Below are 15,589 nucleotides of genomic sequence, written 5' to 3'. Positions count from 1 at the left end.
TCTCTGTATAGCACCTAGTTCCACTCCTCTCAAAATCACATCTAAAACCTTAAAGAGCAAAAAACACATGGAGGAACCTTTAAAGCCCGAAGCTGTGGATTCAACCAAGTCTATGAAATCATTAAAGAGCAAAACTATGGAGATGGTACAAATTCAGAGGTCTCGGGAGCTGGTGGGAGGAAGGGACGAACCTGGGGGGCAGAGATGATTTTTAAAGCAGTGAAAGGACAACCATTAACACCTACAGATCCTGCACTGCCCAGAGGAGCCCTGATGGAAGCCTGCACTTCGCCGGTAACAATGTATCCATACTGGTTCCCTGCGCAACCAGTGGGAGATGTGCACGCAGGGACACTGTGGGGGGAGGGTGGGTGGGGGGCGGTGAGCGGGAACTCCCTGCACCATCTGCTCCCTCTTCTGTAAACCTAAAACTGCTAGAAAACAACAACAACAACTTAAAATAGGCCCTCCTTGTTGAAAACAAATTGTGATCTACACACCTGAGCAGCACTCCTGTTGCACGTTGTCAGGTTCCCACCCCACCTTCTGAAGGGGACAAGCCCAAGGTGGGGCTGGCACGCCCACGAGTCAAGCGGCACCTAGGAGGCAGGGTGGCACCTGTGGGCTGCAAGGGGTCCACCCTGCAGAGAAGGGGGTCGGGGTCGGACAGCACTCCAAGCCTGCGGCATCAGGCTCCAGGAGGCCGCCCCAGTGCTGATGCCTTTCACTATTTGGATCACAGAAGTCACTCTAGTTCCCTGGGGCATCTGATTTCCATCAACCAAAGGCTTAAAGCAACAGGAATGTATTCTCCCCTACATCTGGAGGCAGAAGTTGGAAGTGAAGGTGTCAGCAGGGCTGAATCCAGCTCCTGGGGGCTTGGGGACCGCTTGGGGACTTCCTAGCTGGAGGCCATGTTCCTCCAGCTCTGCCCCGTCTTCATACTGCCTTCTTCCAGTGTGTCCTCTCCCTTTCTCTTCCAAGGACACTGGTCACTGGAGGCAGGGCCCACCCTACCCAGCATAATGAGCTCTGCAAAGATCTCTTCTCCAAATACGGTCACTTTCATGGCTTCCGGTGGACTTTTGAAGGCTACGATTCAACCCATGATGCCCATGTACACATAAAATACTAAGAATCAACAGAACACTCTGAGATTCTGGAGAAGAACAGAATGGAAGATACTGATGGCAAAGCATGCTCTGGGGTGTCAGTGGGCAGGAGAGGTCAGCTGCTGGCCAACCAGGTAAGCGAAGAGACCAGGGTTCCCTGGACGCTCAAAGACAAGCAGCCTCTCTGGGCCCGAGCTGCTCTGCTGGGAGGCTCCAGGTGTGTCGGTCTTCCACAGCCTTCCCCAACTCACCACCCCAGGGTCCAGGGCTGAGGGCGGGCTGGACAGCTGACGTATCCGGGCCTGCACGCCCTCCCTGCCTGACCAGGCCGCCCCTCACAGCCAGTACTCGTGCCCACGGGCACCTGGTCCCCACGCAGCAGGAGTGGCCCGGTGCCCTCGGTCACACCCAGAACGAAGGCACCAGCCCCTACTGAGTGGGGACGCACAGCGGGCGGTTCCTGTCCTCAGGGGCTCAGGCCCAGCTAGGGCTCTGGGACAGAGCTGTGAGGGGTGAACAGCTGCGGGTGGCCTGGAGGCCCGTGCTGGCAGAAGTGAACCTGTGCCATTGAGGGCCGGTTTCTCAGAGCAGGGAAATAGACTCCATGGAAGGCAGGGGTCCTGTGGGCCATCAGCACTCCGAGGGGCTCTCATTTCCCAAGGAGCCAACGCCCAGAGGGTAAGGGCATGGCCTCAGGCCCACCGCCTTCCCACACCCTGCCCCGGGCAACAGCAGGCTGAGGGGCTGCCACAGCTGTGTTTTTTAAAAAGGAAATTCCTCGGGAATTCCCTGGTGGTCCAGTGGTTAAGACTCCAGGCTTCCGATGCAGGGGGAATGGGTTCGACCCCTGGTAGGGGAACAAAGGTTCCCACATGCCTTGTGGCCGAAACAGAAAAAAACTCCAGATGGAGCCACTGGGGCCCGCCTCGCCACTGCCCCCCACCACCCCGGTGATGAAGCGGTCTGGGCCTCCTCTGTGGCTCCACTCACACGCCTTCTCCCCACGGTGCACATGTGCTCAGCTGCTCACTCGTGTCCAACTCCGTGCCCCCACGGAGTATAGCCAGGCAGGCTCTCCTGCCCATGGGACTCTCCAGGCAAGAATACTGGAGTGGGCTGTCATTTCCTTCTCCAGGGGATCTTTCCGACCCAGGAGTGAAACCCGAGTCTCCTACTAATTAGACACAGCTATGGCAACCCACTCCAGTATTCTTGCCTGGAAAATCCCATGGACTGAGGATCCTGGTAGGCTACAATCCATGGGGTCGCAAAGAGTCGGACACAACTGAGCGACTTCACTTCACTTTTAATCCTGCATTCGGAGAATGCTGGCACCCCACTCCAATACTCTTGCCTGGAAACTCCCATGGGGTCGCTATGAGTCAGACACGATTGAGCAACTTTACTTTCACTTTTCACTTTCACACATTGGAGAAGGAAATGGCAGCCCACTCCAGTGTGCTTGCCTGGAGAATCCCAGGGACGGGGGAGCCTGGTGGGCTGCCATCTATAGGGTCGCATAGAGTCAGACACGACTGAAGTGACTTAGCAGCAGCAGCAATCCTGCACTGACAGGTAGATTCTTTCCCACTGAGCCATCTGGGACGCCCTCTTGGGGGCAGGGGCTGAGGGCAGCAAGGTGTAAGTCAAGCATCCCCAGGCCCATTTTCTGGGTCTAGGGACATTTTTGATAAAACAAGACCCTCACCACACATTCCAGTGGCCTGGCAAAAGGGCCCAGCAACGACACAGGAGAGCCTGCCCACTGCTGACCCCAGGCAGTCACAGTGCTCCCTGCCCACTGCTGACCCCAGGCCCCAGGGGCCATCAGCCTCGGGTGCAAAACGTGGAGAGCAGACCCCTGCCGACCACCAGGCAGTCACAGTGCCCCCTGCCTGCCCTGTACGGCGCTCCCCAGGGGCCAGCGAGTGACGCAGGGTTTAGGGTGCACGAGGAAGGGGGGTGTGTCCGTCAGACTCCCTCTCGGCTCTCCCAGGAAAACCACTTGCCTCAAAGGTCACGAAGTCGTCGAACTCCTCGGGGCAGGCAGGCAGCTCCTCGTCAGGGGCAGGTGTGACACCGCACAGCGGGCCATCGGGATCTGCGGGAGAGAGGAGACGGCTCAGCGGCGGCTCTGGGCACCCCAGTGGTGTCACAGAGACGGGCACAGGAGAGAGGAGATGGCTCAGTGGCGGCCCCGGGCCTCCCCGTTATCACAGGGAAGGGGAGAGAGTAGACAGCTCAGCGGAGGCCCCAGGCACCCCAGCGGTGTCACAGGGACGGGCACACGGGGCGGGCACGGGAGAGAGGAGACAGCTCAGTGGCAGCCCTGGGCACCCCGGCGGTGTCACTGGGAAGGGGAGAGAGGAGACGGCTCAGTGGCAGCCCCGGGCACTCTGGCGGTGTCACTGGGAAGGGGAGAGAGGAGACGGCTCAGCGGCGGCCCCGGCACCCCGGCGGTGTCACAGGGACGGGCACACGGGGCGGGCACGGGAGAGAGGAGACGGCTCAGTGGCAGCCCCGGGCACTCTGGCGGTGTCACTGGGAAGGGGAGAGAGGAGACGGCTCAGGGGCGGCCCCGGCACCCCGGCGGTGTCACGGGAAAGGGGAGAGAGGAGATGGCTCAGCGGCGGCCCCGGCACCCCGGCGGTGTCACAGGGAAGGGCACAGGGGCGGGCACGGGTGGGGCCAGTGTGGCCGTGGGAGGCACAGGCGGGAAGCTGCAGGCAGTGTGGCCCCGGGAACCTCGGCTCCGTGCCAACCCTGGTGGAGGGGCAGCCCGGATGGCGAAAAGGTCCTTCCTCACAGAGCTGCTGGCTGTGAGGAGAAGGCGGAGGACACGGAGCTCTGTGGTGCTCTCCAGCCCAAGAAGGCACGAGGTGCCAGGCTCCCTTTCCATTAGTTCATTTATTTACTTACTTATTTTAGTTGCACCATGTGGCTTTGGGAGTTCAGATCCCCGATCAGGGAGCGAACCTGGGCCCTCGGCAGCGAGAGTACAGGGTCCTACCCGTGGGACCACCAGGGAAGCCCCAGATGCTGTATTTTTAAGAACCTGTCCTGTGAGGGTCGGGTCGGGGGATAACATCTGTCCAGCCGTGCCAGACTCGCATGGCTTTCATTTTCCCCCCTTTTTCACTTTATCTTCTACAACATGTTTTTTTTTTTTTCCCCAACATGTTTTATTTTATAATGAGTCTCAAGGAAACTCCATCATGTCATGCTGGGTTACACTGATGTGAGCAGAGACCCTGCTTCTCAGACAGGACCCTCCCGAAGGAAACGCCCTGCCCCCCGCCCCCGGCCTCTGAGCAGCCCGAGCCCGATCCAAGGAGCAGGAATGACGCCCTTGTTTCCGCAGCCACCCTGCAGAGACACCTGATGCCACGACAAGCATCCACCTGGTCTTCGACCTCGACCCGGAACCGAGCCGTGAGGACCCAGGGTTCCCTGAGTGGAGGGTGAGAGGAGCTTCTTTTGTGCATAAGAAGCCCCTTTCAGCCTCACCTGGGTTCACACCAGTCAGGTGACCTACACCCCACCCCTGACCTCTGACCTCCTGGAACAGGGAGGGAGTGGAGACAGTGGTAATCTCCCAAGGTCAGGGGTTGAGCAGTCCTACCCGTGGAACGGAGCCTCCACTCACATCCCGGACGGAGGGGGTCCAAGAGTTCGGGCTGGGAGCACACGCAGGAGCCAGGAGTGGGGCACCACCCAGACGCCCCCACGTCATGTCCTGCCCTGCGGACCTGGCTCAGAGATCAACAGGGAACGGGCAGCAAAGCGCCTGCCGGGGCCCTGAGCCACTCTAGCAAGCATCAGGCCCAGGAGGGGCTGTGGGGACTCAGGCCTGCAGTCAGGCCAGGCGGAAGGCGGGGCCGCCGGCACCCGAAGGGGCCTGTGCTTGCTCTGGGCGGCGGCTATCGGACGCCCAGGTGGTGTCCACAGAGTCCGGAGAGCTGCTCCTGAGGAAAACCCACACCAGGGCGTCTGAGCTGTGAGCAAACACAGATGCCAGCAGTAACCGGCTACACATGCCAGGCCCGTGCTGAGTGTGTGTCACGTGACCCGGACGCCCCTGAGGCCAACTGCACCAGCCAGCCCCCCGACGTGCCTGGGAAAGGACGCTGGGACAGCAGCACCAGCCTCCTGGGTCAGAGGACGCTCTTCTTCGGCATCTGGACCTAGGTCATCAGCCCCCAGCCGGGCTCTGAGGTCCAGGGCCTGGGCTCATGGGACCGCCTGAGGAGGGGCCCCTGGCACAGAGCAGCGGCAAGACAGTGGTGAGAAGGTCTCGGTGAACCAGGGAGGGAGAGGACCACCTCCCAGCGCAAAGCTGGGAAAGGCGTGGCTGACATTGCCTGTCTTTCCACTTTCAAACGTGAAGTCTTGCACTTTCAAAATCCAAACAGAGGATCTAAAACTTTCAGAATGTGGCCAGTCATGGAGCCATGGTGGACGTGGACTTGGATTCCAGAGATAGGCGCTGCCCCTGAGGTGGAGGGGACGTGAACGCAGTGGGAGTTTCTACAAGCTGGATGGGAACTCAGTATGGTTCTTACATCAGTTTTCTCTATAGAGCTCAAACAACTCTCCATCAGAGCCTGGCAGGGGGACGAGCTGGAGCAGTGGCCCATTTGGAACACCCTCCTCAATCTCGTTCTATTCCTGAAACGAGGCCTTATGGCGAGGACAGCAAACTCCTGTGCTTTTCTGCAAAACTGGGTCAGTACGCACAGTCAGCGCCCCGTGCCGGACACAGGCTGCACGTCTGACACACACGCCCACAGCGGCGGCAGCCCCGGCAGGCGCGCCGACAGGATGGCCTGGGGTGAACTCTGGCTGAACGCAGGCCGGGCGAGCACGCTCCCCATCTCCCTGTGAGTTAACAATTTCAAAAGCATCTCTGACCTGCTTTTATTCTATTTTTATTTTCACTCTCCATTCCCTACAAAAGCTAAATGATGACATCAGATTACCAAAGAAACAAGGAAAAGCAGGGGGCGTTCCTTGGCGGGCCAAAGGATTCTCCACGGTTCTAATGCCAGCCCCTACTGGGGGAACTGAGACCCCACAAGCCACTCAGCCAACAAATAAAAAAGAGCAGGGCCCACAGCCCGAGGTGCCCAGCAGGCCCCTACAGGCAGGGACGGCGCCCCGCCAGCGTGGCCCACGCAGGTCTGGCCGCAGCCTGCTCTGGGAGCTGAGACGCTGGCGGCTCCCACACCCCCTGAATAGCTGGGACCACTCTGGCCGCTCCCGCCCGGCCACGGGTCTTCCAGGAGCACATTCGGACTCCTGAGGTCCAGGGCGGGGGCCTCCCAGGTCACAAGTCCTAGGAATTCCTACAGCAGAAATCGCTCCCTTTCTTGTCACCCATGGACCATCAGAGCAGAGCAACAGAAGCGTCGACAGGGTTCAGAGAAAGCCTCAGAGCCACACAGAGGGCCCTGGCACCATCGCTTGCTGGCCACAGATCGGGACTCCTCCCTGCCCACACAGCGGAAGCCCCAGCTGGAAGGCATGGAGATGCCAAGCTCCTCCCAGCCCCTTTGACCCTTGGCCCAGGGACCACGAGGCATCACTCCTGCCGGTAAATTACAGGATGCAACCTGCCCACAGGCAGGGCTGGTGCCTGGCAGTCAGTGGCTGCTCCTTGGCCACCCACAGTGGGCCCGAGGAGTGGACTGATCTCTCACCCGCGACTGGGAGATGAACCGGCCCACAGGCTGAGAGCAGCCAGTGGGTGCTCAGCACGGCGTGTCCCTCTAGTCTCCCGAGTTCCAGGATGTTTGCTGACCATGCACTCAGGGACTCCTGTGCCCACAGGGCAGCGTGGCGCTGGTCTCCGGTCACCTGAGTGCTCAGCTCTTTAATTACTGCGACTACACACACACTGGGCCCCGCTGGCTGAGCACGGCTCCAGAAGCACACTTCCCTTACTGCACACCTTGTTTTTCCTGGTACGAGTGACCGTTTTCTGGTGTCCCGGGCTTGACCCCATGCTCCCACCACCTTCCACCCCCAGACCCTCAGACAGAACTGCAAAGGCTTCTCCAGTGACCCACCAGTCTTGAGGCCGACTCCCATCACCTTCAACTTATAGCCAATATGTCCCATGGGAGTGAAGGCAAAAAGAAACAGCAATAGGACCACCGCCCCCCAGGACCCGTGACCTCCCCACTGATCCCAGGACCCCAGGGACCAAGGCCAGGCAGCCCAACCGGCGGCTGCAGCCCTGTACAGACACCCTCTGACCCCGTGTGGAGGGCTCCAATGAGGGGCACGCGTGAATCTGGGCACACAGCACAGGTCGCAGAGCCCTGACAACGCATCCACACACAGACTTGGACCTGACGTCACTAGGAGGTTCATTTATCAGGGTCCCACACTGCAGAGAGACTGCTGTCCACCACCAGCAGGGTGGGCACTGGAGACAGACTGCTGTCCACCACCAGCAGGGCGGGCACTGGAGACAGACTGCTGTCCATCACCTGCAGGGCGGGCACTGGAGACAGACTGCTGTCCCCGCCGGGGGTGGGCAGGTAAAGCACACAGGCACGCAAGTGAGCACAGCTCACACGGGGGAGGCCAGACATGCAGCAGCACCTGTGGGTCGCGAGCATTACAGGTGTGTGAACCCGACACTGGAGCACAGCTGACGGTGTATTTATGAGAAGCCCACAGCAGCCAGGCTGATGTGTGCTGATGGAGACCAGCTGCGGAGGCGAGGCGGGAGGGCAGGGTCTCGGCAGGCTGGCAGAGAGTTGTCCGGGGGTGGGGAAAGCTCTGGGCAGGGGTCTACACCCCTGCTTGAGAATGCCACCATTCACAGAAGGGCTCACTGAAGGTCTGTGCACTTCACTAAAGGAGAATTTGTTCCCAAAAGGAGACTGCAAACCACTACCAAACTCTGGGTAATGACACACACAGGACACAGTGACTGGGGGAGTGCGTGGTGGTGAACCAACCTAAAACCCATCCCATTGAAACAAAGAGATGGACAGGTGGACATGTGATGCGACCTGCAGACTGCAGAGAGCAAATACATGGAGGGGTGTTCACTGTGGGTCTTGCAATGTTTTTGTATGTTTGAAGGTTTCCATAAAGACTTTGAGGGGCAGCAGATGCATGTCCAACATCAGGGATGAGTAGCTGAGCCAGGGAACCCTGGAGGGTGGGGCATGAGGGGCAGAGAGGGGGGCAGTGGTGGGGAGGCCTGAAGCTCAGCAGGGGAGCTGGGGCTGGGGGTCGCTAACAGGGAGGTGGGGGGGAGGGGCCGAGGAAGGGGGTGGGTGACTCACCTCCATTCCTGATCGCCTCAATCCCCCGGTAGAAGTCTTCGAAGCTGATCACGCCGAGCCCACTGGGATCCAAGTACCTCGTGAGGTCCGTCACCTGCAACGGCCAAGTGAGAAGGTTACCTGAGTTGTCACTCTGCAAGTGGCCATCCCCACATTCAGAGGAGCAGCCAGCTTCCGAGGGGCAGCGCTGAGGAGTCGGGCTGTCAGGTCCTCTGACAGGACTGCCAGCCACAGCTCCAGCCGGGGCACAGGCCTCCTCCAGGCAGGCGCCACCAACAGCTCCCAGGACCCTGACCAAGACCCACAGACCAAGACCCTGCACGCAGACCACCGCGGGGGTTCCTGGGCACACTGCCGCTCCCAGCATGACTGTAGCCCATCACACAGCAGAGGCCAGCGCCACCACAGGCCTCCCAGCAGACACCTCGGGAAAGGGACCCCAGCAGCAGACAGTGGACATCAGAAATAACCAAGAAGCAGGACGACCCACACGTGACACTCCAGAGAGTGAAAGTCTCCTAAAAGAAGGTATTTATGTTTCAAAGTAGAAACTGGATTTCATCAAAAGTTAATACCTTTGCTTTTTAAAACACACCACTAGACAACACTGCCAATCAACTATCTTCCAAGAAAAATTCATTAGAAAGACACTGGGACTTTCCTGTGGTTGAGAATCCAACTTTTAATTCAGGGAACACAAGTTTGATCCCTGGCCCAGCAACTAAGATCCCGCATGCCTCAGGACAACTAAGCTGGAGTGCTGCTGCTAGAGAGATGTCCACATGCCACAGTGAGGACCCAGAGCAGCCAAAACAAACAAGACAAAACCATACTTAGAAAAATTCCCTAGAATTAAAAAATAGCTTTTAACTACACAACTGTTCTTTCCTTGAGATTTCATTTCATTTTATTATTATTTTTATTCAAGTGGAGTTACCACGTTTTTATCATAGTTGAGTTACCATGTTTCAGGTGCATATTGAGAGTCTATACTGGGTACCTACAAGTATCAACTCCCAACAGTAAACAATCTCACCGAAGACTTACTCCGGTGTATTTCTTAGACTTTAAAGGAAAAGGGAAGAAATCCTTTGAATATGCAAAAATCAAGTGATTTATACTTTGGCCACCTGATGTGAAGAGCCGATTCACTGGAAAAGACCCTGATGCTGGGAAAGATTGAGGGCAGGAGGAGAAGGGGACAACAGAGAACGAGACAGCTGGATGGCATCACCGACTCAATGGACATGAGTTTGAGCAAGCTCCGGGAGGTGGTGAAGGACAGGGAAGACAGGCATGCTGCAGTCCACGGGGTCGCAAAGAGCTGGACATAACAGTGTCTGAACAACTATGATCAAAGGCATACATGCCAACACTATAGGGGGTGTGACCAGCAAAACCCAATCCAGGGACCCTGACAAACAGAGGACCTGCTGTCTTCAAGAGGAGAAGACTCCCTAGGAGACTCAGGAGACACACTGACCTACCCTACCATGGGGGGACTTCTTGCATCTGGACTCAAATTTTAAAAATTTACTCTCATTTAAAAAATAATTAGAAACTTGAGTACTGACTGAATACTTGATGATATTAAGGAACGGTGGTTACTCTTTACAAGTAAGACAATGGTATTTCGGTAATTTCCCAAGTGCACTGCTTTTTGATACACACTGCACTATTCTGAGGCTAAGGCACATATGCGGTTACACGTGGGGTAGGGGCGGGGGCAGGGGCACCGGGAGGCACCGCCCAGCTCTCTCTGCGGAACTCTCCCAAATGAAAATAACAAAGAAAAGGATCAGAGGAGCAAGAGACAGAGAGGAAAGACTGGGGAGGAAAGGGTGGGAAGGCGGAGTGGGTCAGCCAGGGGGAGAGTGGCCCTCGGACCACACGGGGCTGCCCGTGGACAGGGCACCCTTGGACAGGGCACCCTTGGGGCGGGTGAGGTCGGCAGGGCATCCGGTGTGCTGGGCCCACCCGCCCACGCCACCACAAACACCGCTCTGCACAGGGCAGGCTGGGGGCGCTGCCACACTCAGCCTTCCCCCACTGTTGACCTGCAGGGTGGGGACCACCTCGAGCCAACTGACACGCAGCCCAGGGGCCCCGCCGGCCCTCCACCATAGGGCCCATGTGTCCCTGAAACGGTGGCTTGGAAGTCCACTCAGCAGGTGCCTCCTGAAACCACGGAGGCTGAGTCCTCGCTCAGTACCTCACTCAGCCTTGATGTCTGGGGAGCGCCTTGCTGGGGGCCTGAACTCCACCAGGGCCAATCTGTCCTTTGGATTCCTAAGAATTTCAACAAAGAAGCTACAACTGGACACAAAGTACCAAGATTTTCCTTAGGAAATATTAACCAGTGCTTTTAAAGCAAATTGTTAATTAGTTACCATGTTAGAATAAGCTCCTGTTGAGTTGAAGCAGGCATTTTCTGAAGTCCACTTTCTTTTTCTTCAAAATTTGGAAGATAAATCAACATCCATGGGGCTGATGATTTAGGGGATGGTTCTAATTTCCCAAGGCCAAAGTACTCCATTTGGAGGTTTCAGAGGAAAAAACAAAAACAGGTCTGGAAATTAAGAACCTGCTCTTTCTGCACATAAGAGACAGAAAACCAAGCCCAGCGACGTACACCCCATCCAAGCCAGCCAGCACCTCCCTGGGCAAACAGATATGGGAAGCCATAGAAACATTCACAAGAGAGCCCTACTTTGCAACCAGCTGTAGGCAGACAGACCGGCTCCCACATGCTTCTTCTAACATGAGAAATTTATTGGCAAATCGTGCTGCTTCCGCTACAGCTGTGCAGACACGCATGCGTGCTAAGTCCTTTCAGTCGTGTCCAACTCTGTGCAACCCCAGGACTGTAGGCCGCCAAGCTCCACTGTCCACGGGATTCTCCAGGCAAGACTCCTGGAGTGGGTTGCTGTGCCTGCCTCCAAGGGATCTTCCCCACTCAGGGATTGGACCCGAGTCTCTCAAGTCTCCTAAACTGACAGGTGGGCTCTTTACCACACGCCGCCTGGGAAGCCCTGTGCAGACAGAGTCTCAGGAGAAGATGCCAGGTCAACTTCCCCACTCACTGTGCCCTCCAGCCACAGAAGCTCCAGGAAGCTCCACCCTCTCTCCTGCCCCGTATGGTTACTACTGTCCCTGAACCATAGCATTGACAGAACAGCCGTCTTACCAGAAGCAGCTCAACGTAAACCAACACTGACAACGCTCCAGCCTGCAAAAGCAGAATCCTTCCAAGGACACGGGGAACATTTATCAGGGCACAGTGTAGGTTGGACCGTAAAACAAGGTTCAGTCGACTCAGGTCTCAAGACCATTAGGGAATGTAAATCCCACTGCAGTGAGGTCAACGTGTGTCTGAACGGCTAGAACTTAAGATGGCTGCACACGCACACCAGGTGTTTGCAGGGTGTGGAGGAATGCTGCCGCGACTGGAAAATTTCACAGCCAGGTTGGAAAACTCGAGATTGCTCAGAAGGTCAGCCTAACTCCTACACACAATTCAGTCATTTCACTTCTAGGTATTGCTTAAGAGAAATCAGAGCAGATGAACGCACTCATACATGAAGGGTTACAGACACCTGATGGGTGATGGCCCATGGAGACAGCCCAGACGTCCACTCACCGAGAATGACCATAACGTCCAGGCATTGAGAATGACCATCTCTCCAGGGGCATCTCGGGAGCAGCTGCGTGCTCTCCCCGCTGCCAAGGATGCCTCTGAGCCACCCGAGCTGCACCACCCCTGCACCTGGAGGCACCCGGAGGCCACCTGCCTCTGCAGCTGGAGGGGTGACCCTCGATTACCTCTTACAAACCGACTAACCAACCCTGGTTTAAGGGGGAGGGCTTAGAAAATGCTAGAAGGGAAGCATGGTGCTGGTCTCAGATAGAAAGGTCATTCCTCATGCCCTCGAGAGGCGTGCATCACATTCAGGAATCTGTGCACAGACGTGGATGCTGCAGTGTCCAGTCGTGTCCGCCGTGGATGGAGGGCAGCTACTCAGGACCCAGCTGAAATCTGTGACCAGCGGCTCATCTTGACACACTCCAGGACGGGGGCCTCGGAAGCTGCTGTCCCCGCATCTGTCGTCACCGAGGCTCTGAGAGCTTGCTGCCCGCCCAGCTCAACACCAAGAGGATGTTGCTCGTGTGGGAGGCGGGGGTCAGGGAGGCCAGTCTCCAGGGCAGGGGTGCCTCCAGCCGCTTCGGGCAACACAGCCCTCCTGACCACTTTATATCTGTTAACAGCTTTACAGACATACAATTCACCAACTTAAAGGGTACAGTTCAGTGGTTTCTAATATATCCACAGAGCTGTCTCTGTGTAATTTTAGAGACAATAAAATCTTAAAATGCACATGAGAATACTTGGGAAAACAGTCGAGCTTTATGCAAACATGCTGAAAGGATGCAACCATTTACAGGACTAGCAGAGGACACGTCTGCCCCTCCCATGCACCCCGTTAATCAGGGCGAAGAGGGGGCGCCGCTGGAAACAAAGGCTTCCCACTCAACCCTGCATGTCAGCCCCCAGGAACGGTGCTGTGGGCCCCCCATTCGTCTCTCCGCTGACCAGGGATGACCAGGCCCTGCTTCTGGCCATGTAAGGGCAGCATGCCCTCTCGCCTAACCATCACCTCTCTGCACAAAACAGAAGGGGAAGCGTCATTCCTTACAGGACACCTCTGGACCCCTAACCCAGGCCGGAGACTAAGGAGGGAAAGCAGCAACCACATAGTTATTGAGCGCAGGTGTGCACAGGCAAACAGAGCTGTGCACAGGCACACGCAGGTGTGCACAGGCACTCGCAGGTATGCACAGGCACTCGAGGTGCGCACAGGCACTCACAGGTATGCACAGGCACTCGAGGTGCGCACAGGCACTCACAGGTATGCACAGGCACTCGAGGTGCGCACAGGCACTCACAGGTGCACACAGGCACTCACAGGTGTGCACTGGCACACAGAGGTGCGCACAGGCACTCACAGGTGTCCACAGGCACTCGCAGGTGTGCACAGGCACTCACAGGTGTGCACAGGCACTCACAGGTGTGTACAGGCACACAGAGGTGCGCACAGGCACTCGCAGGTGTGCACAGGCACACAGAGGTGCGCACAGGCACTCACAGGTGTGCACAGGCACTCACAGGTGTGTACAGGCACACAGAGGTGCACACAGGCACTCACAGGTGTGCACAGGCACTCGCAGGTGTGCACAGGCACTCACAGGTGTGTACAGGCACACAGAGGTGCACACAGGCACTCACAGGTGTGCACAGGCACTCGCAGGTGTGCACAGGCACTCACAGGTGTGTACAGGCACACAGAGGTGCACACAGGCACTCACAGGTGCGCACAGGCACTCACAGGTGTGAACAGGCACTCACAGGTGTGAACAGGCACTCACAGGTGTGCACAGGCACTCGCAGGTGTGCATAGGCACTCACAGGTGTGCACAGGCACTCGCAGGTGTGCACAGGCACACAGAGGTGCGCACAGGCACTCACAGGTGTGCACAGGCACACAGAGGTGCGCACAGGCACTCGCAGGTGTGCACAGGCACTCACAGGTGTGCAGAGGCACTCGCAGGTGTGCACAGGCACTCACAGGTGTGTACAGGCACACAGAGGTGCACACAGGCACTCACAGGTGTGCACAGGCACTCACAGGTGTGCACAGGCACTCGCAGGTGTGCATAGGCACTCACAGGTGTGCACAGGCACTCGCAGGTGCGCACAGGCACTCGCAGGTGTGTACAGGCACACAGAGGTGCACACAGGCACTCACAGGTGTGCACACGCACTCACAGGTGTGCACAGGCACTCACAGGTGTGCACAGGCACTTGCAGGTGCGCACAGGCACTCACAGGTGTGTACAGGCACACAGAGGTGCACACAGGCACTCACAGGTGTGCACAGGCACACAGAGGTGCGCACAGGCACTCACAGGTGCGCACAGGCACTCACAGGTGTGCACAGGCACTCGCAGGTGTGCACAGGCACTCACAGGTGTGCAGAGGCACTCGCAGGTGTGCACAGGCACTCACAGGTGTGTACAGGCACACAGAGGTGCACACAGGCACTCACAGGTGTGCACAGGCACTCACAGGTGTGCACAGGCACTCGCAGGTGTGCATAGGCACTCACAGGTGTGCACAGGCACTCGCAGGTGCGCACAGGCACTCGCAGGTGTGTACAGGCACACAGAGGTGCACACAGGCACTCACAGGTGTGCACACGCACTCACAGGTGTGCACAGGCACTCACAGGTGTGCACAGGCACTTGCAGGTGCGCACAGGCACTCACAGGTGTGTACAGGCACACAGAGGTGCACACAGGCACTCACAGGTGTGCACAGGCACACAGAGGTGCGCACAGGCACTCACAGGTGCGCACAGGCACTCACAGGTGTGCACAGGCACTCGCAGGTGTGCACAGGCACTCACAGGTGTCTACAGGCACACAGAGGTGCGCACAGGCACTCGCAGGTGTGCACAGGCACACAGAGGTGCGCACAGGCACTCACAGGTGTGCACAGGCACTCACAGGTGTCTACAGGCACACAGAGGTGCGCACAGGCACTCGCAGGTGTGCACAGGCACTCACAGGTGTGCAAGGCACTCACAGGTGTGCACAGGCACACAGAGGTGCGCACAGGCACTCACAGGTGTGCACAGGCACTCACAATGTGCACAGGCACACAGAGGTGCGCACAGGCACTCACAGGTGCGCACAGGCACTCACAGGTGTGCACAGGCACTCGCAGGTGTGCACGGCACTCACAGGTGTCTACAGGCACACAGAGGTGCGCACAGGCACTCGCAGGTGTGCACAGGCACACAGAGGTGCGCACAGGCACTCACAGGTGTGCACAGGCACTCACAGGTGTGTACAGGCACACAGAAATGCGAACAGGCACTCGCAGGTGTGCACAGGCACACAGAGGTGCGCACAGGCACTCGCAGGTGTGCACAGGCACACAGAGGTGCGCACAGGCACTCACAGGTGTGCACAGGCACTCGCAGGTGTGCACAGGCACACAGAAGTGCACACAGGCACTCGCAGGTGTGCACAGGCACTCACAGGTGTGCACAGGCACTCGCAGGTGTGCACAGGCAAACAGAGGTGCACAGAGGCACTCACAGGTGTGCACAG

General features: G+C 57.7%; 1 protein-coding gene across 1 annotated transcript in view; it reads right to left on the bottom strand.

Annotated features, from left to right (window-relative positions):
• Positions 1-15,589, bottom strand: part of RAB11FIP3 (RAB11 family interacting protein 3) — a 62,112-nt gene that overhangs the window by 23,310 nt on the left and 23,213 nt on the right. The window contains exons 2-3 of the mRNA XM_065923917.1: positions 8,417-8,510; positions 3,122-3,213 (exon numbers count right to left, since the gene is read on the bottom strand). Of these exons, the coding sequence (XP_065779989.1) occupies positions 3,122-3,213; positions 8,417-8,510 (186 nt within the window). The remainder of the gene's footprint in view (positions 1-3,121; positions 3,214-8,416; positions 8,511-15,589) is intronic.

This window comes from Muntiacus reevesi, chromosome 2, assembly GCF_963930625.1.
Source record: "Muntiacus reevesi chromosome 2, mMunRee1.1, whole genome shotgun sequence".
Lineage (NCBI taxonomy): Eukaryota > Metazoa > Chordata > Mammalia > Artiodactyla > Cervidae > Muntiacus > Muntiacus reevesi.
Note: the sequence above shows the minus strand (reverse complement) of the source record. Positions and strands in the feature narration are given on the sequence as shown.